This window comes from Mobula birostris, chromosome 23, assembly GCF_030028105.1.
Source record: "Mobula birostris isolate sMobBir1 chromosome 23, sMobBir1.hap1, whole genome shotgun sequence".
Classification (NCBI taxonomy): Eukaryota; Metazoa; Chordata; class Chondrichthyes; order Myliobatiformes; family Myliobatidae; genus Mobula; species Mobula birostris.
The window spans coordinates 50,672,347-50,699,860 of record NC_092392.1 but is presented as its reverse complement, the minus strand read 5'-3'; the positions used below and the strand labels follow the sequence as shown (position 1 = coordinate 50,699,860).

The following is a 27,514-nucleotide window of genomic DNA, read 5'->3' as shown; positions in this document are numbered from 1 at the left end:
AAAAGAGGTGGCAGTGTATGCTTTTTAGTCAATTTTTGTTGATGCATGGATGTCTGGGTTATGTCAACATCTTATTCCCCTGATGCAGAACAACTAATGATTAAATGTAGAACATCCCACTTGCTTCGAGAGTTCTCGTCCGTGATCCGGACTGCAGTTTACATACCGCCAGCGGCCGACTATAAGCAAGCACTTGTGAAACTGCGTGATGCTGTTTGTGAACAAGAAACAGCACATCCCGATGCATTTCAAATTATAGTCGGCAACATGAACCAGGCCTGTATGAAGAAAACCCTGCCCAATTATCACCAGCACGTAACCTGTTGCACCAGAGGTCCCAGCACACTAGACCACTGCTACACTATGATAGGGAATGCCCATCATTCCTTCCCAAGACCCCATTTTGGCAAGTCGGATCATTTGTCTGTACTCCTGCTACCTGCATACAGACAGAGCCTAAGGAGCAAGGCTCCAGAGATCAAGACAACTAAGAGGAGGTCACAGGAGGCTGAGGAATGGTTACAGGATTGCCTTGAGTCAGTGGACTAAGCCATGTTCAAGAACTCATCTGAGAACCTGAATGACTACACCAGGGTCATTAGAGACTTTATTAAAACAGCTGTGGATGAGTGTGCCCACATGAAATCATTCAGGGTTTTCCCCAATCAGAAGCCTTGGATGAACAATGAAATCCAAAACCTGCTGAGAGCCAGCAGGGTGGCATTCAAGTCTAGAGGTCAAAAATACTACAAGAGGTGCAAGTATGAAATCATGGGCGAAGTGGAGATTCTGGTCTAGACTGGAATCAACGAGGGATGCTCGACAACTGTGGCAAGGTTTCAGTGCTATAATCTCCTACAAAGTTAAATCTTGCGACATAGGGGACAGCAGAGCTTCGCTTCCAGATGAGCTCAATGCCTTCTATGTTTGCTTTGACCACCAGAACAGGGAGGAAGCATCGTGCACCCCCATGTTGCCCAGTGATCCTTTGGTCTCAGTATCTGAAGATGATGTGTGGGCTGCCTTCGAGAGAGTGAATCCAGGGAAAGCACCCAGTCCAGATGGAGAACTTTGCCGAGTACTGAAGACCTGAGCTGACCAACTGGCTGGTGTGTTCACAGATGTGAACTCCGGTAGTGTATGGTACCCGTCTGCTTCAAGCAGGCTTCAATCATACCAGTGCCCAAGAAGAGTGTGGTGACCTGTCTAAATGACTATTGCCCAGTGGCACTTATATCCACAGTGATGAAGTTTTTTGAGAGGCTAGTGTTGAAGCATATCAGTTCCTGTCTGAATGGCGACTTGCATCTGCTCCAATTTGCCTACCGAAGCAACAGGTCTACAGCAGATGCTAACTTGTTGGCTTTTCACACAACTCTGGAACATCTGGACAGCAGAGATGCATACATCTGGATACTCTTTATCGATTAGAGCTTGGCATTTAACACCATCATCCCCTCAAAACTAATCAGTAAACTCAACACCCTCTTGTGCAATTGGATCCTGGATTTTCTCACTTGTAGACTGCAGTCAGTTCAGATTGGCAAAAACATCTCCTCCACAATCTCCATCAGCTCAGAAGAACTGCAGGGATGTGTACTTAGCCTCTGCTCTACTCACTTTACACTTATGACTGTGTGGCTAAGTACAGCTCCAACACCATATACAAGTTTACTGATGACACCACTGTTGTGGGCTGTAGCAAAGCTGGTGATGAATCAACATACAGGAGGGAGATTGAAAACTTGGCTGAGTGGCGTAATAACAACAACTTCTCATTCAATGTCAATAAGACCACGGAACTGATTGTGGACTTCAGAAGAGGAAAACCAGAGGTCCATGAACCAGCAATCATTGTATGATCAGAGGTGGAAAGGGTCAGTAACTTTAAATTCCTGGGTGTCACTATCTCAGAGGACCTATCCTGAACCCATCATATAAATATTATTGTGAGCAAAGCACGACAGCGCCTCTATATCCTCAGGAGTCTGCAGAAATTTGGCATGTCATCGAAAACCTTGGCAAACTTCTATAGATGTGTGGTGGAAAGTGTGCCAACTGGCTGCATTATGGCCTGATCTGGAAACACCATTGGCCTTGAATGGAAAATCCTACAGAAGGTAGTGGATTTGGCACAGTGCATCATGGGTAAAACCCTCCCAACCATTGAGCATATCTACAGGAAACGTTGCTATAGTAAAGCAGCATCCAATGTCAAAGATCCTCACCGCCCAGGCCATGCTCTTTTCTCACTGCTGCTATCAGGTGGAAAATACAGGTGCCACAGTACTGCCCTTCAACCATTAGGCCCTCAAACAAAAGGGGATAGTTACACTCATTTAAGGACTCTGTTATATTGTTATTTCATGCTCATTATTTATTGCTATTTATTTATAATTGCATTTTCTCAGTTTGTAATTATTGTTCAATAGATTTTCCAAGGATGCTTGCAGATAAAGAATCCCAGGGTTATATGTGGTGACATGTACATACCCTGATAATAAATTTTTCTTTGAACTTTGAACTAAAGGTACATGGCAACACACAAGACATGCCGGAGAAACTCAGCGCATGAGGCAGCATCTATGGAGGGGAATAAGCAGTCCATACTTTGGGCCAAGGCCTTTCAACAGGACAGTAAAGGAAGGAGGAAGAAGCCTGAATAAGGTGTGGGGAGGGGAAGGAGTATAGACTGGCACATGAAATGTTGATTGTTTATTCCTCTCCATGGATGCTGGCTGACCTGCTGAGTTCCGCCAGCATTCTGTGTATGTGTTGGACTGGGTTTTTGCTATCTTCAGAATCTCTTGAGTCTCTATTTTGACGTGGATATGAAAGGTTTAGAGGGATGTGGGCCAGACACTGGCAAATGGGATTAGCTTAGATGGGGATCTTGGTCAGCATGAACCATTTGGGCTGAAGGATCTATTTCCATGCTGGCTCCATAACATAACCCATGAAGCAACTTTTAATCCACAAACAAAATTAACATAAGCAATAGAGAATGAAACATTTATGGCTCTGCTTAATTCACTATGGAAGGACAACCTGCTCACACCTATTTTATACTCCTGGTGAATTGAGTTATACCCAACATTTGAGGAGACAGTATACAGGAGTTAGTATAAAATATAGAGACTGTGCATGTACAGTTTGGGAATGACTTTGAGCCTCTATGGAAAGATGATTCAAATGGATAACATGGACTTCATCAAATGCCTTTTGTGTTGGATGCAAATGGAACAACTGAGTAACTGCAAGTACTAGATTAACAAGGAATTCAAATAGACAACAGACAATAGGTGCAGGAGTAGGCCATTCGGCCCTTCGAGCCAGCACCGCCATTCACTGTGATCATGGCTGATCATCCACAATCAGTATCCAGTTCCTGCCTTATCCACATAACCTTTGATTCCGCTATCTTTAAGAGCTCTATCCATCTCTTTCTTGAAAGCATCCAAAGACTTGGCCTCCACAGCCTTCTGGGACAGAGCATTCCATATATCCACCACTCTCTGGGTGAAAAAGTTTTTCCTCAACTCCGTTCTAAATGGCCTACCCCTTATTCTTAAACTGTGGCCTCTGGTTCTGGACTCACCAATCAGTGGGAACATGCTTCCTGCCTCCAGCGTGTCCAATCCCTTAATAATCTTACATGTTTCAATAAGATCCCCTCTCAGCCTTCTAAATTCCGGAGTATACAAGCCCAGTCCCTCCAACCTTTCGATATATGACAGTCCTGCCATTCCAGGAATTAATCTTGTGAACCTACGCTGCATTCCCTCAATAGCAAGAATGTCTTTCCTCAAATTTGGAGACCAAAACTGCACACAGTACTCCAGATATGGTCTCACCAGTGCCCTGTACAGCTGCAGAAGGACCCCTTTGCTCTTATACTCAGTTTCCCTTGTTATGAAGGCCAGCATGCCATTAGCTTTCTTCACAGCCTGCTGTACCTGCATGCTTGCTTTCAGTGACTCATGTACAAGAAACACCTAGATCTCGTTGTACTTCTCCTTTTCCTAACTTGACTGCATTTAGATAATAACCTGCCTTCCTGTTCTTACCACCAAAGTGGATAACCTTACATTTATCCACATTAAACTGCACCTGCCATGCATCTACCCACTCACCCAGCCTGTCCAAGTCACCCTGCATTCTCATAATATCCTCCTCACATTTCACACTGCCACCCAGCTTTGTGTCATGGGCAAATTTGCTAATGTTACTTCTAATTCCCTCATCTAAATCATTAATATACATTGTAAACAGCTGTGGTCCCAGCACTGAACCCTACGGTACCCCACTGGTCACCGCCTGCCATTCCGAAAGGGACCCATTAATCGCTACTCTTTGTTTTCTGTCAGCCAGCCAATTTTCAATCCATGTCAGTACTCTGCCCCCAATACCACGTGCCCTAATTTTTTCCACTAATCTCCTATGTGGAACGTTATCAAAGGCTTTCTGAAAGTCCAGGTACACTACATCCACTGGCTCTCCCTTGTCCATTTTCATAGTTACATCCTCAAAAAATTCCAGAAGATTAGTCAAGCACGATTTCCTCTTCGTAAATCCATGCTGACTTGGACCGATCCTGTTACTGCTATCCAGATGTGTCGAAATTTCAACTTTCATAATTGACTCCAGCATCTTTCCCACCACCGACGTCAGGCTAACCGGTCTATAGTTCCCTGTGTTCTCTCTTCCTCCGTTCTTGAAGAGAGGGACAACATTAGCCACCCTCCAATCCACAGGAACTGATCCTGAATCTATAGAACATTGGAAAATGTTTACCAATGCGTCCACGATTTCTAAAGCCACCTCCTTAAGTACCCTGGGATGCAGACCATCAGGTCCCGGGGACTTATCAGCCTTCAGACCCAACAGTCTATCCAACACCATTTCCTGCCTAATATAAATTTCCTTCAGTTCATCCATTACCCTAGGTCCTTTGGCCACTATTATATCTGGGAGATTGTTTGTGTCTTCCCTAGTGAAGACAGATCCAAAGTACCTGTTCAACTCGTCTGCCATTTCCTTTTTCCCCATAATAAATTCACCCGTTTCTGTCTTCAAGGGCCCAATTTTGGTCTTAACTATTTTTTTCCTTTTCACATATCTAAAGAAGCTTTTACTATCCTCCTTTATATTCTTGGCTAGTTTACCTTCGTACCTCATTTTTTCTCCGCATATTGAAATAAAACGGTTTTGATGTAGGATAGGTTACCGGTGGTCAGTATGATTCAATGTGACAAAGGGCCTGTTCTCTTGGTGTACCACTATAACGCTTTAAAATTGATAGGAAAAATGGCATCAAAGCATTCCTTCTACAAGCCTCAGGCTGAGCTGAGCAGCTGCTGTGTTTTCCACCAATAAGTGGCCAAAAGTTACTATACTGAGGACTTGCCACCGTCTCCCCCTCTAGAAATAATGAGCTACAGGTTGCTTATGATTCAGCAGATTTGGAGAACTGAACAGCTTTCTTCCGTTCTTTACAAAATGAGCCTGTACCAACGTTTATATTCTGAGTATTGGGCTAATTTGGGCGTATATTGAAAACGTTCCAGAATAATCTGCGTTTTCATTCAGACGTTTCCTGGATTGCATGGGACATCACCACTGTCTTAGAACAGGGGTTCCCAACCCTTTTGCTGCCATAAGCCATACCATGAACCGAGAGGTTGGACCCGTTTTAGAAGGAAATGTGTGGATAATCTGTGCAACTCTTCAGGAGTACTGAAACTGAATGGAGCAACACAGGGGTCTAAGATTTCATTATCAATCACTTGGTGTCAATATCTATCTGACCCTCTGCGGTTTGGTTGTTATGCATCTGATTCACTTGTCCCCATGGCAGTCTGTTGGAGTTGTTGATTTATTCTTGATTGTTGGACAGAATGTCACAGATGTCCATTCTCTTGCTACTCCAGCAATTATTCCTTATGACAGACCTTTTTAGATGTTGTCAGGAGGTCCACTATGTTATTGGTCCTGGGAGGATTGATAAACTGAGCCAACATATTGACAATTTTCAATGATCCAAAACCAAACTCAAGCACATCCTGTTTTGGCTTCTGGATATAGGCTTCTGCTCAATTGCCTTCAACAGAGCTAGATGTTAATGAATTGTTATAGTAGCACGATATTCAATTATCTCATCGCTGAGTATTTAATGAAACAGCCTCTCAGCAATTTGGCTGATCATCAATCAATCAATGCAGTCGACATTTCACAACATTTAAAATATGGAACAGCTCAAATACATCGTGATTATTATTTAATCATTTAAGAGCACTTCTGCTCTACCCATTCCTCTAAAATGCAGTCATTACTGAAAGTACAAAGAAAGCCTCAGTAATCCCTTTGTGACAAGGACCTTTTCAACTCTAGTAGCCTAGCAACAAGTTGCATTATATTATCTGGCAATGTTACAGCATGCTGTTTTATTATACCTGATGCAATACTGCTTACCTGTAAGATTAATGTGTCTGCATGGCTGGCGTTAGGTTGGACAAGACACAACAGTTTCGTGCTGTGGACCAATACTCTGTTTGGAAAAGAGGAGTATGTCATTTTCAGGACACACATCACATATATGAGAGCCACATTTTATTTCGTGCTGCAATTTAACTTGGCAATTTGCAATATAGCTGCTGAGACTTACACTGTAAATTTTCTTTCAGTCAAAGGCAGGAGGCAAATTCAGTAAGGCTTTAAGCCAGTAGTGTATTCTCACCAGAGCATGATTCAGAGATATGAAACACTTTCATGTGACGTATAAGTCCTGGAACTCTGACTCATGCATTGAAGCCCCAGTTGAGACTCACTGTTAGCACAGGCCGGGAATTTGCTTCTCTTTGGCAGAAATTTCATTTACAACCTTAAATTGGGCTTTCAAACAAAATTATTGCAGTGAGTCATAGAATCATAGAAAGCTACAGCACAGAAACAGGCTCCTTTAGCTCATCTAATCCATGCCAAACAATTTTTAACTGCCCAGTCCCATCAACCTACACATGGACCACAGCTCTCTATACCCCTGCCATCCATGTATCTACCCAAACGTCTCTTAAATGTTGCCATTAAGCTTGCTTGCACCACTTGCACTGGCAACTCGTTCCACACTCTCACGACCTTCTGAGTGAAGAAGTTTCCTCTCATGTTCCTCTTAAACTTTTCACCTTTCGTCTGTAACCCATGACCTCTAGTTGCAGTCTCACCCAAATTCAGTGGAAAAAGCCTGCTTGCATTTACCCTATCTATACCCCTCATAGTTTTGTATACCTCTATCAAATCTCCCCTCAATTTTCTATGTTCAAGGAATAAATTCCTAACCTATTCAATCTTCTCTTATATTTGAGAGGCAACATCAAATATAATGTTGGTAACATCCTGTAAAATTTCTCTGTATTTTTTCAACCTTATTTACATCTTTCCTGTAGGTAGGTGACCAAAACTGCACACAATACTCCAAACTAAGCTTAATCAATGTCTTATACAACTTCAACATCACATTCCTTCTCCTGTACTCAAGACTTTGACTTATGAAGGCCAATAACCCAAAAGCTTTCTTTATGACCCTGTTTATCTGTGCTATCACTTTCACATGAATCATGGACCATGATTCCCAGGACTCTTTGTTCCACCACACTCCTCAGTGCCCTACCAACCACTGTGTATGTCCTACCATTGTTGGTCTTACCAATGTGCAACACCCCACACTTCTCTGCATTAAAGTCCATCTGCCATTTCTCAGCCCATTTTTCCAGCTGGTCCAGATCCTAGTGCAAACTCTGATAGTCTTCCTCACTGTCTACTACACCTCCAATCTTGGTGTTATCCACAAAATTCTTGATCCAGTTAACCACATTATCACCCAGATCATTGATATAGATGACAAACAACAAAGGACACAACACCGATCCCTGTGGCACACAACTAATCACAAGCCTCCAGTCAGCGAGGCAACCATCTACTATCACTCGCTGGCTTCTCCCACAATACCAATGTCTAATCCAATTTACTCCTCTTGAATGCCAAGCAACTGAATCTTCTTGACCAGCCTCCCATGTGGGACCTTGTCAAATGCCTTGCTAAGGTCCACGTAGACAACCTCTACTGCCCTGCCTTCATCAACTTTCCCAGTAACTTCCTTGGAAAACTCTATAAGATTGGTTAGACATGACCTACCACACACAAATCCATGCTGACTATCCTTAATCAGTCCATGTCCATCAAAATACTCATATGTCTGGTCCCTTGGAATACCTTCCAATAACTTTCACATCACTGATCTCAGACTCACTGACCTATAATTTCCCGGTTTATGTTTAGGGCCTTTGCTGAACAATGGAACAACACTAGCTATCCTCCAATCATCTGGTACCTCACCTGTCACTAAGGATGATTTAAATATATCTGCTAAGGCCCCTGCAATTTCTGCACTTGCCTCCCACAAGGTCTGAGAGAATACCTTGTTAGGCCCTGGGGAATTATCCACGCTAATTTGCCTCAAGAAAGCAAACACCTTCTCCCCTGTAATCTGCATATGGTCCATGACCTTTGTGCTGCTTCACCTCACTTCTATAGATTCTGTGTCTATCTCCCAAGTAAATACAGATGCAAAAAAATCCATTTAAGATCTCCCCCATCTCTTTTGGCTCCATGCATGGATTACAATTCTGATCTTCCACACGGCCAATTTTGTCCCTTGCAGTTCAGGATTCTCCTTCACCTTGTTTGCTAGGGTAACCTCATGCCTTCTTTTAGCCCTCTTTCTAAAGCATTTTCTTGCATTTCTTATACTTCATAAGCACCTCATTTGTTCCTACCTGCCTATACCTGCTATGCACCTCCTATCTTTCTTGGCCAGGGACTCAATATCTCTTGAAAACCAAGGTTTCTCAAACCTGTTGTCTTTACCTTTTATTCTGACAGGCACATACACGCTTTGTACTCTCAAAATATCACTTTTGAAGGCCTCCCATTTACCAAGTACGCCTTTGCCAGAAAACAGCCTGCCCCAAACCACACTTGCCTGATCCTTTCTGATACCATCAAAATTGGCCTTTCTCCGATTTAGAATTTCAACCTGCAGACTAGACAATATTCATTTTGAAACTAATGGCATTTTGATCATTCGATGCAAAGTGTTCCCTACACAAACTTCTGCCATTTACCCAGTCTCATTCCCTAAAAGGAGATCAAGTATTGCTCACTCTTTCATTGGAACATCTATCTACTGATTAAGAAAATTTTCCTGAACATATTTGACAAGCTCTTTCCATCTAGACCTAGGGATTATTTCTTGCAAAAGTCTGCAGTCTCTCTACAGATTTGTTCCTCTGAGCCCCACGGGACTGTTGGGTGGTCAATAATATAGCCCCAATAATATGATCATACCTTTCTTATTCCTCATTTGCACCCATACAGCCTCACTAGACGAGTTCTCCAGACTGTCCTGACTGAGCACTACGATGACGTTACTTTCTTTTTCCTGATTGGTGGATGGATGATACGTTACTTTTTGTGAGAGGAAGGAGTTGGTGATTTGGGGTCTGATGTTCTAGTAGGTATTTTTCTGTGTGAATGATTTGTTAGTTTTTTGAATGTGGAAGAGGAGGTTGGGGGTTTTCATGCTATTGTTGCTATCCTTTTCTGTGAGGGAAGGGGTTGTGGGTTTAATGTTATTATCTCTGGTTTTTGCGAGGGAGGGGGTTAGGGATTTGATGTTATTGTCGCTGTTTTTTTGCGAGGGAGTGATTCTGGGGTTTGATGTTATTGTCGGTGTTTTTTTTGTGGAGGGGGTTGGGGGTTTGCGGTTTTTATTGTTCCAGCCGCTGTTTTCCATGTGGGCGATCTGTTAGTTTTTTGCGTCGGGGAGGGGGTGGGGGGTTTGTTTCTTTTTCTTTTTTGTTCTGGGGTGGGGGTGGTTGATGACTTTTCTTTCAACTACCCCCATGGTCTTTCTATATTCCATGGTTATCTGGAGAAGATGCATATCAGAGTTGTATTGTACATGCATACCTTGACATTAAAAATGAACCTTTAAACCTTTAATAATGCCACCCCTCCCCCTTTAATCCCTCCCACTCTGTTGCATCTAAAACAACGGTACCCCAGAATACTGAGCTGCCAGTCCTGCCCCTCCTGCAACCAAAGTCCCAGTAATGGCTCCAGTATCATAATTCTATGTGTTGATCCATGCCCTGAGCTTATCTGTCTTTCCTGCAATACCTCATACATTGAAATATACACACCTCAGAACATTAGTTGCACCATACACATCTTTTGATTCCTCACTTTGTCTGAGGGCCTAACAACATCTGACTTCACAACCTCTCCACTATCTGTTCTGGCACTCTGGTTCCCATCCCCCTGCAACTCTATTTAACGCCCACCTCACATGCAGAATTAGCAAACCACTAGGATATTAGTCCCACTACAGTTCAGGTGCAAAAATTCTCTTGCATACAGGACCCACCTTCCCTGGAAGAGTGCCCAATGATCCAAAAACCTGATACCCTCCCTCCTACACCAACTCCTTAGCCACATCTTAAACCGTATGATCTTCCTATTTCTAGCCTCACTGACACATGGGATGGGTAGAAATTCTGACAGCACAACCCTGGAGGTCCTGTCCTTTAACTTAACACCTAACTCCCTGACGCAAACACGAGGAAAGCTGCAGATGCTGGAATTTCAAGCAACACACATCAAAGTTGCTGGTGAACGCAGCAGGCCAGGCAGCATCTCTAGGAAGAGGTACAGTCGACGTTTTGGGCCGAGGCCCTTCGTCAGGACTAACTGAAAGAAGAGCTAGTAAGAGATTTGAAAGTGGGAGGGGGAGGGGGAGATCCAAAATGATAGGAGAAGACAGGAGGGGGTGGGATGGAGCTAAGAGCTGGACAGTTGATTGACAAAAGGGATGTGAGAGGAACATGGGACAGGAGGCCTAGGGAGATAGAAAAGGGGGAGGGGGGGGAACCCAGAGGATGGGCAAGGGGTATAGTGAGAGGGACAGAGGGAGAAAAAGGAGAGAGAGAAAAAGAATGTCTGTATATAAATAAATAACCGATGGGGTACGAGGGGGAGGTGGGGCATTATCGGAAGTTTGAGAAGTCAATGTCTTCCAGTGGCCACACGTTTTAATTCCACGTCCCATTCCCATTCTGATATGTCTATCCACAGCTTCCTCTACTGTAAAGATGAAGCCACACTCAGGTTGGAGGAACAACACCTTATATTCCGCCTGGATAGCCTCCAACCTGATGGCATGAACATTGACTTCTCAAACTTCCACTAATGCCCCCCCACCGATACCCCATCCATTATTTATTTATATACACACATTCTTTTTCTCCCTCTGTCCCTCTCACTATACCCCTTGCCCATCCTCTGGGTTTTCCCCCCTCCCCCTTTTCTACCTCCCTAGGATTCCTGTCCCATGATCCTCTCATATCCCTTTTGCGAATCACCTGTCCAGCTCTTGGCTCCATCCCTCCCCCTCCTGTCTTCTCCTATCATTTCGGATCTCCCCCTCCCCCTCCCACTTTCAAATCTCTTACTAGCTCTTCTTTCAGTTAGTCCTGACAAAGGGTCTCAGCCCGAAACGTCGACTGTACCTCTTCCTAGAGATGCTGCCTGGCCTGCTGCATTCACCAGAAACTTTGATCTGTGTTACCTAACTTCCTGAACTCACTTTGCAGAACCTCATCACTCTTCCTCCCTATCTCATTGGTACCTACATGGACCGTGACCTCTGGCTGCTCACCTTCCCACTTAAGAACACTGAGGATTTGAACTGAGATGCCCTGGAACCTGGCACCCGGGAGGCAACATACCATCTGTGAATCTTGTTCTCATCGACAGACCTCCTTTCTGTTTGCCTATCATTATAGCTCTCTTCTTCTCCCCATTTCCCTTCTGAATCCGGGTTCAGTGCCAGAGATCTGATCACTGTGACTTCTCTTTGCTTGTTCACGCCTCCAATATTATCCAAAGTGATATTCCTGTTATGAGAAGGATGACTACAGGGGTACTCTGCACTGACTGGTAAACCCCCTTCCCCTTCCTGACTGTCACCCAGTCTCCTGTTCCCTGCACTCTGGTGTAACTGCCTCTACATATGTCCTATCTATCACCCCCTTAGCTTCCTGAATGACTTAGAGCTCCGAATCCTTTATGCGGATTGTTAGAAGCTGCAGCTGGGTGCACTTCTTGCGGTGTCTGGGAAGAACCAAGAGGACGTTTTCTGTTTTTAAGTGTGGATGGAAACATATTAAATCATTTGAAAAATAGTCAGTTAATTACTTGGAGATGAAGACATTAAAGGGTCATAGGGCTTCTATCCATACATGTAAACATCGAGATTACTTAAATATGGATGATGCAATAAATGGTATTACATTATTGAGACATGGTGGTAGTGAAAATAATTAACTGTGAAGCAATTAAATCAAGTACAAGTAATTACTTTGGCAAAGACTAATATATCAGGCAAAAAACTGGAGGTTCACTCTGCAACATCTCTATGGTATTAAATATGGAGAAACAATTTACTGAGCAGCACACAAAATAAATCACAGCATTGAGTAGTCATTATTGTCAGCAGCAAAATTACACAAAGTTGTAAAAGGGAAGGAGATCTGAGGTGGGAAAGAGTCTGAGTGTACCTCCCAGAAAGCTCCTTGACAATGTGAAATGAGTTTCTGAGTAACTAGGAAGGCTATAATGATATTCAACAATTTTCTTGCAGTCATCGGTAATCCACAGTACATGGCGGGAGATGCATCTCCCTTTGCCATTGTTAACTTACTGCTGAGAGCTGTAGAGAGCCATGGATGCACTTGCTAAGGTTTCAACATTTTTGGAGATCTTGTTGCTGTCAGAATGGTTGCCAGTGGCTATACGATATCCATGCAATTCCAGACTGAGTGTTGCCTCACAGGACAATTTCCGAATCTCAATGGGCATGCATATTCTGAAATGGAAACAGCATCTTGTTTAACCCAAAACAGAAAACAATTCTTGGGCCACACGCAGTTGGCTGCAAGGATGCAGCAGCATCGTAGGAGGAAAGAAATTGATGATGTTTTGGGCTGAAGTTCTCCATCAGGCCTGAGAGTGGAGAGGCAAGATGGCCACCATAGACAGAAGAAGGGGAGTGGCAAGAAAGAACGCTAAGGGGATGGGGGAACGAAAAAGGGTGTAAGATGACAGGCAGATAGGGCAAGTGAATGGGAATGGAGTTGGGGGAATCCGGAATGGTATGCTGGCATTCATAGCAAGAGGATTCGAGTACAGGAGCAGGGAGGTACTATTGCAGTTGTACAAGGCCTTGGTGAGACCACACCTGGAGTATTGTGTGCAATTTTGGTCCCCTAATCTGAGGAAAGACATCCTTGCCATAGAGGGAGTACAAAGAAGGTTCACCAGATTGATTCCTGGGATGGCAGTACTTTCATATGATGAAAGACTGGATCAACTAGGCTTATACTCGTTGGAATTTAGAAGATTGAGGGGGGATCTTATTGAAACGTATAAAATCCTAAAGGGATTGGACCGGCTAGATGCAGGAAAATTGTTCCCGATGTTGAGGAAGTCCAGAATGAGGGGTTACAGTTTGAGGATAAAGGGGAAGCCTTTTAGGACCGAGATTAGGAAAAACTTCTTCACATAGAGAGTGGTGAATCTGTGGAATTCTCTGCTACAGGAGACAGTTGAGGCCAGTTCATTGGCTATATTTAAGAGGGAGTTAGATATGGCCCTTGTAGCTAAAGGGATCAGGGGGTATGGAGGGAAGGCTGGTACAGGGTTCTGAGTTGGATGATCAGCCATGATCATACTGAATGGCAGTACAGGCTCGAAGGGCTGAATGGCCTACTCCTGCACCTATTTTCTATGTTTCTAGATGGACGTAGACAAAGAGAAAGAGGAAAAAGGAAGAAAACAGCAAGATGTGAGGAGGGGAGCGTGAGGGCCAGAGATGGCTGCTGGAGGGAGATAAACAGGGACATCAGTGCTGGATTCTGATAAGTGAAGAAGGTGAAATTGGAAGAGGAGAAGGGAAAGGTGGACGACAGGTGGAACCAGACGAGAGGTTGGGGAAAACCTGTGTGAAGTGGATGCATGGAGGAGAGGGAAGTGGACAAAGATGGGTGAATGGGGGATTGGGGAGAGGGTGGAAAGGAGAATAAAAATTGGAGGACTGGACGATCAGAAGAAGGGGATTTGGAAAGGGGGTGGTGAGAGGGGAAAATAAAAGCAGATGATTGATACCTGTGATTTGAAAACTGAGTATTCAGGCCATTGGATTTTATACCACCGAGACAGAAATAAGGTATCGCTCTTCCGGTTTGCATTGAGCTTCATCCTGAACAGGTCAGTGTTTGAAAGGGGAGGGGAGGTGAAATGTTCTGCAACGAGATGCTTGGGATGGACTTTGTGGACTGAGCATACAGTACTGTGCGAAAGTCTATAGCTGGGGTGGCTAAGAGTTTTGTGCAGTACTGGAGCAGGGAGAGGGAAGCATGGTTGGGAAAAGGGGAAGGGAGACGGGAGGGAGTGGGAAGCACCAGAGAGGCATTCTCTATTGATCTATGACCTTGGTGTCTCAGGGCTGGATATGCCTACACCATGCCACCCCTCCACCCTGGCACTCCTTCTCTGCCACCTGACCTGCGTCACTCCCCCGGCATTCCACCCTCACTGCCCCACCATCTTTTGCTCCCAGATTGATAAATACAGTACTGTTCAAAAGTCTTAGGCACCATGTCTATATATATGTGAAACGGCTACTGAATCTATGCTTGGTCTTGCCGATGTAGAGGAGGCAACATTGAGAGCACTGAATGAAGCAGGCAAGGATGGAGGAGATGTATGTGAATTTTTGCCTCCCTTGGAGAGCAATTTAGGTCCTGGATAGTAGTGAGAGAAGAGGCATAAGGACAAGTGTTACATCTACTGTGAGGGCAGAGGAAAGTGCTCAGGGTAAGTGAAGGATGGGTAGAGAGTGATAAGCAGAGCAAGGTTTCGCAAAGGGAGTTATTCCCAGGGAAGACAAAAAGGGGTGGGAGGAGAAGATGTGCCTGGTGATTGGATCACATTGTAGCTAATAGAAAGATAAGGGATGGTGTGCAGGATATAGTGGGTCATTGAGTGAAGGTAAAGTGCAGGGGAACTTATCTCTATTCTATTTGGGAGAAGGTGGTGTGAGAGAAGAAGTATGAGAAACAGGGGACACGTGAAATAGGACTCTATCAAACACAGCAGAAGGGAAGCCACCATTCTTGAAAAAGGAGGCCATCTTGGAAGAGAAAGCCTCAATCAGGGAGCAGAAATGGCAAAGACAGAGAAACTGAGAGAAAGGAATCACATCCACACAAGAGACAGGATGGCAAGCGGAGTGACCTATGTAGCTATGGGAGTCGGTTGGTTTAAAGTAAATTTCAGTGGATAGTTTGTCCCCTGAGTTGGAGATGGTGAGACTAGAAAAATGGGGAGAAGTATCTGAAAAGGTCCATGTGAATTTGAGAGCAGGGTGAAAGTTGATGGCAAAGGTAATAACATTGATGAGTTCTGCATGGGAGCAAGAAACAGCGCTAATACAGTCATCAATGAAATGGAGAGAGAACTGGGGAGAAGGTTTGGGACAGGGACTGTTTCACATAGCCAACAAAAGACAGGCATAGCTGGGGTCTCTGCAGGTGCTCATGGCTACACCTTTGATTTGTAGAAAGTGAGATGAGTGAAATTAGAAGTTATTTGAGGTATGAACAGGTTCAGCTAGGTGGATGAGAGGGTTGGTGCAGGAGAAATGGTTGGATCATTGTTATGGAATGAAGCAGAGGACTTTCAGACCTTCCTAATGGAGGATGGAGGTGTATAAAGTTTGGACATTCATAGTGAAAATAAAGCATTTGGATCTGGAGAATTTAAAGTTGTCAAGTGGTGGAGAACATGTGAGGTGGGAAGGGACCGCACAAGGGAAGAGAAGGTGGGGTCAAAGTTTGAGAAGGAAGTTTGGGTAGGGCAAGAGCAGGCAGAAACAATGGGTCTACCAGGACATTCCTGTTTGTGGATCTTGGGTAACAGATAGGAGCAGGAAGTTTGGGTTGAGGCACCACCAGATTAGAGGCTGTGGAGAGAAGATATCTGATGTAATGAGATTTGTGACAGTGCAGGAGGTAATGGCCTGGTGTTTATCGAAGAGGGTCATTATCCAGTGGTTGATAAGAGGAAGCATCCAAAAACTATTGACTGGCCTCTGCAAGGTACAATTCAGTCCCTGAGCATGACCCCCACCTTGCTTGTCTATGAGTTTGATGACTAGGTAGCAACTGGTGCAAAGTGAATGGAGAGTTGTTTGTCCAGAGGGTTGTGAGGGTGGAATGGGTCAGAAGAGTGAAGACGTTGAGATGGTTCATTTAACTGTAACTGTAAAATAGTTTCTGTAAAATATAGTTTCTGTGCAGTACGGTGTCAAACATACCCAAGCCAAAGAGTAAAGCTCAGCCAACTCTATGTCAGAATGCAGCATCAAAGGTTTTTCCACTGTGGGAGTAAATTATTCAGTTTGAGCATCTATTGCACTCCTGTCACTCCATATCTTAATTTTTAAAAGGGTTTAAACACAAGTGATTCAGAAGAATGCAACAATGAGTCTAGGCTGACTCCTGTAAGGTCACAGTGATTCCTACGTGTATTACCCACCTCTGGTTCCATCTAGCCAAGTGGAAAAGAAAAGGCTTTGTGATGCAAATCTCTTCCGTTTTAATCACTGGACACAATTCGATGCCTCCGTATTTTAATGAACAAGAAACAAATAAGTTCTCATAGCTATACGAGGAAGGAAAAACAAAACGTTAGTCTGGATTTGGCAATGTCTCAAAGTTCAGCTGTCATCAGCAGTAAGTCAATTAAGTTAATGATGAGAAATATGAAGACCACAGGAGCTTCAAATGCATTAAGCAAATAAAATGTACATTGAGATTAATAGCATTGATAATATATGTGCATATTTCATGTTATTTATTTCCATATCCATGCTTTGATTAACTTTGAGCAGAGTGAACACAAATGTAGAGAAGATGGCAAGAAACAGAGGCAGGAAATGCAGGAAACATTTAACAAGTCAGGATGGATCTGTGGAGAAAGAATGGAAATAAGAAAACAGGAAATACTGGAAACACTCACAGGACAGGCAGTATCTGCAGGAAGAGACAAATGTAATATTTCAGATCTGGGACCCTTCATCAACTCTGATGAATGGTGATGGAACTGAAAAGTTAACTTGTTTCCATCTACACAGATGCTGCCCTTTTATTTGTCTACTTTTGCATATTGGGTGTTTGTCAGTCATTGTTTCTGTTTAGCTTTTCATAAATGTGATTGCGTTTCTTTACTTTCCTGTAAATGCCTGCAAGACAATAAATCTTAAGGTAATATATGGTGACATATATGTACTTTGATTTTAAATTTGCTTTGACTTTTCATTTTGGCCTGTCATGTTGAGTATTTCCAGTTTTTTTTATTTTGGATTTCCAGCATTGCAGATTTTTTTTGAAGGAAACAGTTTTTCAGTTGAGTTGAGACATCTGTTGCACTTCAATGCACTTTGGGAGGACAAACCATAGTAGAACTTACACAATTAACAGTAGGGCACCGAGAAATGTGTAGAGCAAAGATCTATAATTCATTGAAAGTGTCATCACAGGTAGATACAGTCATGAAGACAGCATTTGGTATGTTGGCCTTTATAAATCAAAGTACTGAAGAGAGGAGTTAGGATTTCACGTTAAAGTTGTATGAGATGTTGGTGACAACAAATTTGGAATATTGTGTGCAGTTTTTGCAAGTAACCTCCAGGAAAGATTGAGTGCAGAGGGTGTTGACAGGACTCGAGGACCTGAATTATGGGGAAAGGTTGAATAAGTTAAGACTTTATTCCCTGGAGCATAGGAGAATGAGGGGAGATTTCATAGAGGTGTACAAAATGATGTGGGGTATAGATAGGGTAAATTCAAGCAGGCTTTTCCACTGAGATTGGGTGAGACTAGAACTAGTGGTCATAAATTAAGAGTGAAAGGTGAAATACTTAAGGCAACCTGAGGGGGAACAGAGAAGGTAGTGCATGTGTATAAGATGCTGCCAGCATAACTGGTCAATATGAGTTTGATTGTGCCATTAAGTGGTTTGGATAAGTGCTTGGATAGAGGGGGTATGAAGGGCAATGGTCCAGGTGCAGGTCAATGGGACTAGGCAGAATAATAGATTGGCATGGACCAGATGAGCAGAAGGACATGCGTCTGTGCTATAGTGCTCTATAACTCTATGACTATATCTGAGATGTTAACTTATTTCCTCTTTCTCCAGATGCTGCCCACTCTGCTGATGTGTTGCAGCACTTTATGGTTTTGTTTCTGTTTTCCAATATTTGTTGTTTATTGATTGTCATCGAAAGCAGCATCCTCTCTTTTAACCTTCTCCCTGTGAGGTACATTCCTTTGATCAATCAATTCTGTCACAAGTCAATGGAATATTGTGGTTCAATTTCAATGTGTAAGCACTTGAAATCCAGACTATGAAAAGACTGTTAAAGGCCTAACTAACTGATAAAAGCAAAGAATAAAGACACATTGCGATAGCACTTATAACAATCTCATGAAATTCTTAAGTAGCATAAAACCATTCTTGAAGTGCAGTTATTGTTAGAATATGGAAAATTCATGTAGATAGATAAAATACATAAACATAAGAGATTCTGCAGATACTGGAAATCCAGAACAACACACATAATGTGCTAGAGGAACTCAGCAGGTCAGGCAGCATCTCTGGAGAAGAATAAATAGTTGAAGTTTTAGGCTGAGATCCTTCTTCGACCTAAACATTGACTGTTGATTCCTCTCTATAGACCTCACATATAGTGAGCTATATACAAATAGATAACCTATCATAACAATAATGATCACTGGGTGATCTTAGTTACATGTTAGTTATGGATATCAAAGGGAATTTCCCTTTCCTTCTTAATACTCTGAAGTCTTCTGTACACCCTGGAAAGTAGTTTGGTCTTCAGGTGAAGAAAAATCTATTTGATGGCATTTTTGACAATACACTGCTCCCTCAGTACTGAACATGGGAGTTAGTCTAGATTGTGTTCTCGTCTCCAATGCAGGATGAAATATGACCCTTACAAGTTAGAGGCTCAAAGCTACAGATGAACTCCTTTAACAATATAGATTGCTCCATCTCACCTCTTAGCCCAGACACTGGGGATTCTGTGCACAGCATAAATGTTGAAGCTGAAATCTGCACTGATCATCTGCGCCTGAGCCACAGGTACAGTTTCTGTGGCACCAACACCAGCGATTTGAAAATCAGTGTCAAAGTTACTGCAGTAGGTGTATATAAGGTGGGAAATAGCAGCGGTCAAGGTATTGATTGACTTGATGAGCAAACCTGTAATGGAGAAGAAACATTTTTGAAATATCTTTCCTTATGATGGAAGTATCACTAGAGATACTGGTATTTACTATTCATTCCTAGTTGATTTGTTTTTATAGAATTGTAAAGCTTGCTTGGTCATTTCAGAGTGAAACTAAATGGCAAGAGTATCAGTGTGGGACAGGGGGTCACAGATACTGCAGGATACACTTCATGTGTTGTGTATTTTTAATATTTCAGTAATTTTACAAGTATATTGTTTGTAAGCATTCTTTATTTGTTAAATAATTCATTAAGTGTTATGTGTGAAAATATATGAATTAGCATACATCACAAACTATCACAACATAAGTGCGTAAAGTAAAAACTAAGACCCATTCTGCTGCGCTTCTGTCTTTTTCTTGCAATTTGTTTTATGTTTCAGATTTTCAAAGCGCTAACAGTGGCAACGAGGTATTTTTATAACAAACCCAAGATAACTGCTGAGGCAGAGCGAAACATTCAAGTTTTAAAAAAAGCAGAGTAAGAAACGGTTGAGTTTAAAAAAAACTGCAAGACATATCTCTTCAGAAGGACAAGAGTGAAATGGTTGAGTTTTGAAAAAGGAAGAAAACAGACAAATGCACAGGGTCATAAACAATGAGTACTGGATGATAATCAAAATTTAAAAAAAGCAGAAATGGCTGGCTACATCAGAAAGGTAGATGCATTCAATTGCACAACAGATAACTGGAATATGTATACTGAGCAAATTGAGCAGTATTTTAGAGTAAATGAAATAGCCAAAGGGAAGTGAGTGCCAGTTTTGCTGAATGCATTGGGTTTAAAGGCATACAGAAGTTTGATTGCTCCAATAAAATGAGCTAATATTAATTTTGCTAATATCATGAAAGTAATGCAGCAACATTTAGAACTGAAACCATTGTTGATTGCAGAATGCTTTAGGTTTCATAAGTGGAATCAAAATGAAGCGGAGTCCATTTCAGCATACATGGCTGAATTGAAGAAGTTGTCTGAGTATTGTCAGTCGGTACAGTGATGGACTTAGCAATGCATCAAGAGATCATTTAGTTTGTGGAATCTTGCAAGAAAGCATTCAAAAATAGCTCCTAACTGCAGTACAACACATTTAAAACAGCAGTTGAAATAGATGTATCAATGGAAACAGTGAACAGAGATGCAATTGAGTTGCAGTCTGGAATGAAAGTGAGCGTGAACAAAATTGCAACATCTAAACAGAAACCAGCCTGACCAAACAAACTGTGTTACTGTTGAGGCAGGGGTTCACGTACATTAAGGCCAATGCAGATTTAAAGGTGAAACTTGCAGAAAATGCAACAAAGTAGAACATATACAAAGAGCTTGTTGGGCAGACAAAAATAAATAAACTGCACAGGGAAGAGAAAAAGATAAAACGTCAAGTTGCATTTTCACAAGGGGCACTAATCTTGATGCTGTTGATGAAAAACCTGATGATAAGAGTGGCATAAGAATGTATAGCCTTGAGAGTTACAATGTGAAAACTATCAAGAGACAAGCAATATAGCGTACACCGGAAGTGAACGGCAAATTAATTAAAATGGAATTGGACGCTGGCTTGGCTATTTCAGTCATTCCACAATATGAGTTTGAACAGCATTTCAAAGATACTAAACTGAGGCCTGCAGGTATCCAAATAAGGACTTATACAAGACAAAAATAACTCCTGTGGGAATGACATTCGTAACAGTGAAATATAACAACCAGCAAGCCACATTTGGGCTTGTACATGGTAAAGACATGAGGACCAGCATAATGGAGGCATGAATGGCTGAGACAACTACAACTTGATTGGAGATCCATCCACCATTTGCATGCCACATCCGCTGTAATAGCGTCAACTGAGAGTGAATTAGGAAAGGTACTGAATGAATCCACAGCAGTGTTTAAGGATGCAATGGAAAACTCAAACAGATCAACAGTAATAATGTTAAATGAAAATGCCACACACACATTTTACAAAGCACGTCAGACTTCCTATACTGTCAGTGCTGAAATAGCCAGTGCCTTAGATCGCATGGAGAATGAGGGAACTCTTTCCAAGATTGAGTGGAGCCCATGGGCAACACCAGTGGACTCAGTAGCCAAGAAGAATGGGTCTGTCAGGATCTGTGATGATTTAAAAAAAATAAATCAATACTCTCTGGCCATATTAGAGAATATCTTTGTAAACCTTTCTGGAGATAAACCCTTCAGCAAACCGGACCTAGCTGAGGCTTACCTACAGACGGAGATGGAAGAAGTGTCCAAAGTGTTTCTCACCATAAGCACTCACAAAGGGCTTTATCACTATTATAGGCTTATTTTTGGAGTAGCATCTGCACCTGCACTCTGACAGGAAGCTATGGAACAGGTGCTACAAGGCTGTCCAGGCACTTAGTGTTACCTAGATAACAAGGAACATCTACAAAAACTCAAGGCAGTGTGAACAAGATTAGAATATTATGGGTTCAGAGGATGATGTAACAAGTATGAATTTTTAAACCAAACATTACTTACTGTGATATTATGATCCACATTGCCCAGTGAAACTTGCGTTTCACTGTTTGGGATGCTAAGGCAATCAAGAGGAAGTTGTGCAAAGCTAACAGAATCACTTCCTGCAATCCCAGAGCCAACTCTTACACCCGCCACAGAGGAGGACCCCAGAATCTGCCTTTGTTTCACAGCCACAAGTCTCACCTGCCAAACAGTGTGATCCCTCCTGTCAGTGAAGACCTTATCCCACATGAGTAAGAAAACCTCCACAGTGATTAAATATTTCGTCCTGAATGGGACAACTTAAAATTGACCATGCTGTGGATGTGTACAGGTATACAGTAGTTGTATTTTATAGTTAAGCAGGGAGGAATGTTGTGTATTTACCATTTCAGTAATATTTAAGTAATATTGTAAATATATTATTTGATTAAGAATTCTTTATTTGTTCAAATATTTCATAATGAGTTTTATGTAAAAATACCTAAATGGCATGGCAGGATGCTACCATGTCATAAGTGCATGCACCTCACTTGAAGTAAAAACAAAACTAAGATCCATTCCCCCAGTCTCCCGTCTTTTACTTGCAATTAATTCAATATTTTGGAGTTACAAAAAAATAACAACACGAGGTCAGCGGGCTTCCTTCCCTGGAGAACATTATAAACCAACAGTTTTTTTTCTGATAATCCAACATTGTTTTTCTTATCCACATTCAAATTCACAAACTTCCATGAGGTATTTGAATTCATCTACTCCTGCATTAATGGTCCAGGCCTTTGGTTTACTATTCGTGTTACTAAAATCTGAAGAGTGCTTCAGCTTTCACATTGTCTGAAGGGCTGCACTGGTGGACATCAGAGAAAGGATATTCTAAACAGGTGATCAAACGTGTGGTTCAAATACCTCAGACTTGAACTGTTTGTTATCACCTTGCCAAAGTGTTTAAATACTGAAACGTAAATGTTAAAGTCATTTAGGCTTGTTTCAAATTATGCCTCACCAATGGAACTCAGTATCTATTGGTCCAAGGTGTGTGATATCTGTAACCTTCAATTATGCAAAACTCAAATCTGCTTCCTGAACCAGTGATCAGGTTTTTTTCAGTATTTGCAACATGTACGCACAGATACAACGAAAAACTGACATGTACTTGTGCAAATGACAAGAGCCTCAACATTGCAGCTCACCCTTTTGCCCTCAGGCATTCGCACTCCACCTCTTTAATCCTTGCCTATTAACACTTGCAGTCATTCTTCCCTTTGGTTCATTCCGTTTTCTCGGTTTTAAAACATAGAGCACAGAGCAGTACTACATTAGCAGCCCTTTGACCCACAATGATGGACTACCCTATATAAACTAATTCCATGATTGATATAAACCCTGCCTCCTACACAGCCCATCGCTCTCCATTTTTCATTCATCCATGTGTCTAAGATTCTCTTAAAAGTCCCCAATATATCAGGCTCAACCATAACTCCCGGCAGTGCATTGCAGACACTTATCACCCTCCGTGTAAAAAAACAGCTTCTGACATCTGCTTAAACTCTTCTGCATTCACCTCAATGGATATCCTTTGGTAGTAGCGACTGTCACTCTGGGAAAAAGGTGCTGACTGTCCACTCTGTCTATGCCTCTGCTCACTCCTATGCATCTCTATCAATTTGGCTCTTATTCTCCTATATTCAAAATAAAAAAAAACCCTAGCTGACTTAACCTTTCCAGTAGGACATGTTAGACATGATTTTGGCCTTCCATATGTTCTCACCCTTCCACGTCTCAAAGTTCGAAGTTCGAAGTGAATGTATTATTAAAGGGCAGCACATGTCACGATATACAACCCTGAATTTTTTTGCAGGCAAATACAGTGAATCCAAAAAACACAATAGAAGTAATAGAGGACTGCACTTAACAATACAGACAAACAACCAATGTGCAAAAGATCACAAGGTGCGCAAATTCAAAATGAAAAAAAAGCAATAAATATGAAGAACATGAGGTGAAGAGCCCTTGAAGCTGAGTCCACAGGCTGTGGGAACATTTCAGTGATGGGACGTGTGAAGTTGAGTGAAGTTATCCCCTCTGGTTCAAGAGCCTGATGGCTGATGGGTAATAACTGTTCCTGAACCAGGTGGTTTGGTCCTAAGGCTCCTGTACGTCCTTCCTGATTGCAGCGGTGAGAAGGGAGCATGACCTGGGCTGTAGGGGTCCTTGATGATGAATGCTGCTTTCCTGCCACACCACTCCATGTGCTCAATAGTGGTGAGGGCTTTACCTGGGATGGACTGAGCCATACCTATACCTTTGGCAGCATTTTCCATTCAAGGGCATTGGTGTTTCCATACCAGGCTGTGATGCAACCAATACATATACGATCCACACACATCTATAGAAGTTTGTCAAAGTTTTAAATGACATGCCAAAGCTCTACAAACTTCTAAGGAAGTAGAAGGGTTGCTGTGCCTTCTTCATAATAGCACACTGAGGCCAGGACAGGTCCTCTGAAATGATAACACAGAGGAATTTAAAGTTGCTGACCCTCTTCGCCTCTGACCCTCCGATGAGGACTGGCTCATGGACCTCTGGTTTCCTCCTCCTGAAGTCAATAATCAGCTCCTTGGTCTTGCTGACATTGAGTGAGAGGTTGTTGTTGTGGCACCAATCAGCCACATGTTCAGACTCCCTCCGATATGCTACAACAACCGTGATGTGATCAACAAACTTAAATATGGCATTGGAGCTGTGGCTTAGCCACATGGTCATAAGTGTAAAGTTTTGAGGGGATGATAGCATTGAATGCTAAGCTGAAGTAATTAAGAGCATCCTGATGTATGCATCTTTGCTGTCCAGATGATCCAGGGTTGAGCAAAGAGCCAATTAAATGGCATCTGCTGTGGATCTGATGTGACAGTAGGCAAATTTGTGTGAATCCAAGTCACTTCTTAGGCACGATTTCAAAAGTTTCAAAGGCACATTTAATGTCAGAGAAATGTATACAACGTACATCCGGAAATGCTTTTTCTTCGCAACAATCCACAAAAACAGAGGAGTGCCCCAAAGAATGAACGACAGTTAAATGTTAGAACCCCAAAGCCCCCCAAGCTCCCCTCCCTCCCGCGTGTAAGCGGCACCAAGCAACAATCCCCACTCCCCCCACCGGCAAAAAAAAAGCATCGACACCTGCCACCGAGCACTCAAGCGTGAGCAACGCAACAGCAAAGACACAGCCTTGAAGTTACCCCAAAGACTTCGCATTTCACCCGGTATTTGACATACCACAGGCTCTCTCTGTCCCTAATAAGGGAGAAAGAGGTATCTCTGTTTCACAGTAAGTGGGGAGACATAACAAACAACTTGCTGGTTTACAATGTTAAAAGTCTGTTATGACTGATATGCTTCATCACCAGTCTCTCAAACCACTTTGTCACTGTGGATGTAAGTGCTGCTGGGCGATCACCATTGAGGCACGTTACCAAGTTCTTCTTAGGCACTGGGATAATTGAAGCTGAAACAAGAGGCTAGATATCAATGAACACTCCAGCCAGTTTATCAGCACAGGTTTTTAGTACTTGACAAGGTACCCCATCCGAGCCAGAAGCTTTCCTTAGGCTCACTAACCAGAAGGATGCTGTCTCATCGGCCTCAAGAGACTGAACTCACAGGGTCATCAGGGCCTGTAGGAGTTTGTGAAGATTCCTCCATGTTTTGACAGTCGAAGTGAGCACAGAAGGCATTGGCTCACCTGGGAGCGAAGCCTTTTTGCCACATATGTCGCTTGTTTTTGCTTTGTTCGTGGTAATAGCATTCAAGTCCTGCCATAGCTGTCATCCTTACCCCTGGAGCCTTGCTCTTTAACCTCTGCCTGAATGCAGATAGGAGAAGGCCAGGTAAGTGATCACATTTGCTGAAATCCAGTCTAGGCATGATTATGATTATGATCATAGTATAGCCTCTCATTTTGCAGGGAACCCTTCAACTAATTTGACCTTGCATAGCTCTCCTGAATCTTTCTATCTTCCTCCACCCAAGCATTTTGACACTTCTGCGGACCTGCCATTTCTTTGTACAGTGTCCTTTTACTGCTGTCTTCCTGTCATGGATATTTGGAATTAATACTTCAGGTCCACGATTTTCTGATGAAGTGTCCCAGACATGAAAGTTTACTCCGTTTCACTTTACACAGATGCTGCTTGATTTGCCAAATTTTTCCACTAATTTTCTGGTTATTTAACATTTCCAGCATCTCAGCTTTTAAGCATTATTTTCATGAGCCCTAAGATACTTTTTACAAGGACATGCTAAGTAAAAACTGTTTTAAATTGTTATTATTGACTCTACTTCCAGATGCATATGAACAATTCACAGGCAAAATAGCAAGACAGTGAAGTAATCCTGATAATCTCCTCATCTGCCCTCAGCCCTCCTTTTCAGAAATTGGGTGTAAGGGCACAGCAGGTTTGCCAACATCTAGTAAGAGATATTGACAGGTTAATTCTTTACATCCAGTTGAAATGAAGGATTAATTCCCATCTTCTGTTTACAGATGCTAATTTTTGCTTTGCTCTGTTTTAATGCAGTATGCAAGATTTAATTTTCCTTCCGATGACATCTGTAGGTTCAACATGCAGTGTCCCAAAGGTACCCTTCTAATCACAGCTGTCCCGATGTTGAGAAGTGTCAAGCTGAATGAGTGAAATATTAAAGAGCTAATTGACTCTATAGCCTTGCAGCCAAATGTAGACATGTGTAGTCTTTGAAGGAGCCTGGAGCAAAGTTCCGACTCATTCAAGGAGTGGTAAAGATAAAATATAACCTACTATATCTCTACCTTCATCGCTGAGTCCACACTCCAGCAACTTAGAGATCAAAAATTCAAGTGCCATTGTGGCAGCCTGTGAAACAATCCACAATAAATCTGATTATTTCAACCCAGCATCATGATACGTCAATGTGGGATTGACATAAATGCTCAAATGATTCATTAACATGTCATTGTGGAAGAGAAGGACCTCGGAGCACAAGTACTTATTTCGCTGCAATTGATGTTATGCAATAGACAGGGGTGGAGAAGAAGGCAATGGGCGTTCTGGTCTTCATCAACCAGGGCATTGAGTACGTGAGCTGGGAAGTTACATCCAAGGTGTTGGTGAAACTGCACTTGGAGTATTGTGCACAGTTATGGCTTCCTTATTATAGGAAAGGCATTTTAAACCTGGAAAGAATGCAGAAAGGATCTACAAGGATGCTGCAAGAACTCAAGGGCCTCATATATAGGGTTCTGAGTGAGATTGGGCAGGCGAGGACTTGATTCTTTGGAGTGTAGAAGACTGAGGGATGACGTTGTATGAGACATCATCACATCTAAGAATGGAAAATAAATTCTGCTGTGCTGACTTCAACATGAACAATTAAAACCACTAAGACCTGCTCAGCATAAGTAAGATGCCAGTTCACACAGGCAGTAAATTGGGTTTTTACCTTGATGCTTGGACAAGTGCACAGAAACCATTGAAGTCTGAAAGTAGAAAAAAGATAGTCAGTCTCTAAAATT

General features: G+C 42.4%; 1 protein-coding gene across 2 annotated transcripts in view; it reads right to left on the bottom strand.

Moving 5' to 3' along the window:
* LOC140186823 (phosphatidylinositol 3-kinase C2 domain-containing subunit gamma-like) overlaps nt 1-27,514 on the bottom strand; it is a 273,036-nt gene that overhangs the window by 171,486 nt on the left and 74,036 nt on the right. For both annotated transcript variants that reach the window (XM_072241431.1, XM_072241430.1), the window contains 5 exons: nt 27,442-27,478; nt 19,257-19,461; nt 16,714-16,839; nt 12,818-12,982; nt 6,472-6,547 (listed from right to left, as the gene is read on the bottom strand). In XM_072241431.1, coding sequence (XP_072097532.1) covers nt 6,472-6,547; nt 12,818-12,982; nt 16,714-16,839; nt 19,257-19,461; nt 27,442-27,478 — 609 coding nt within the window. The remainder of the gene's footprint in view (nt 1-6,471; nt 6,548-12,817; nt 12,983-16,713; nt 16,840-19,256; nt 19,462-27,441; nt 27,479-27,514) is intronic.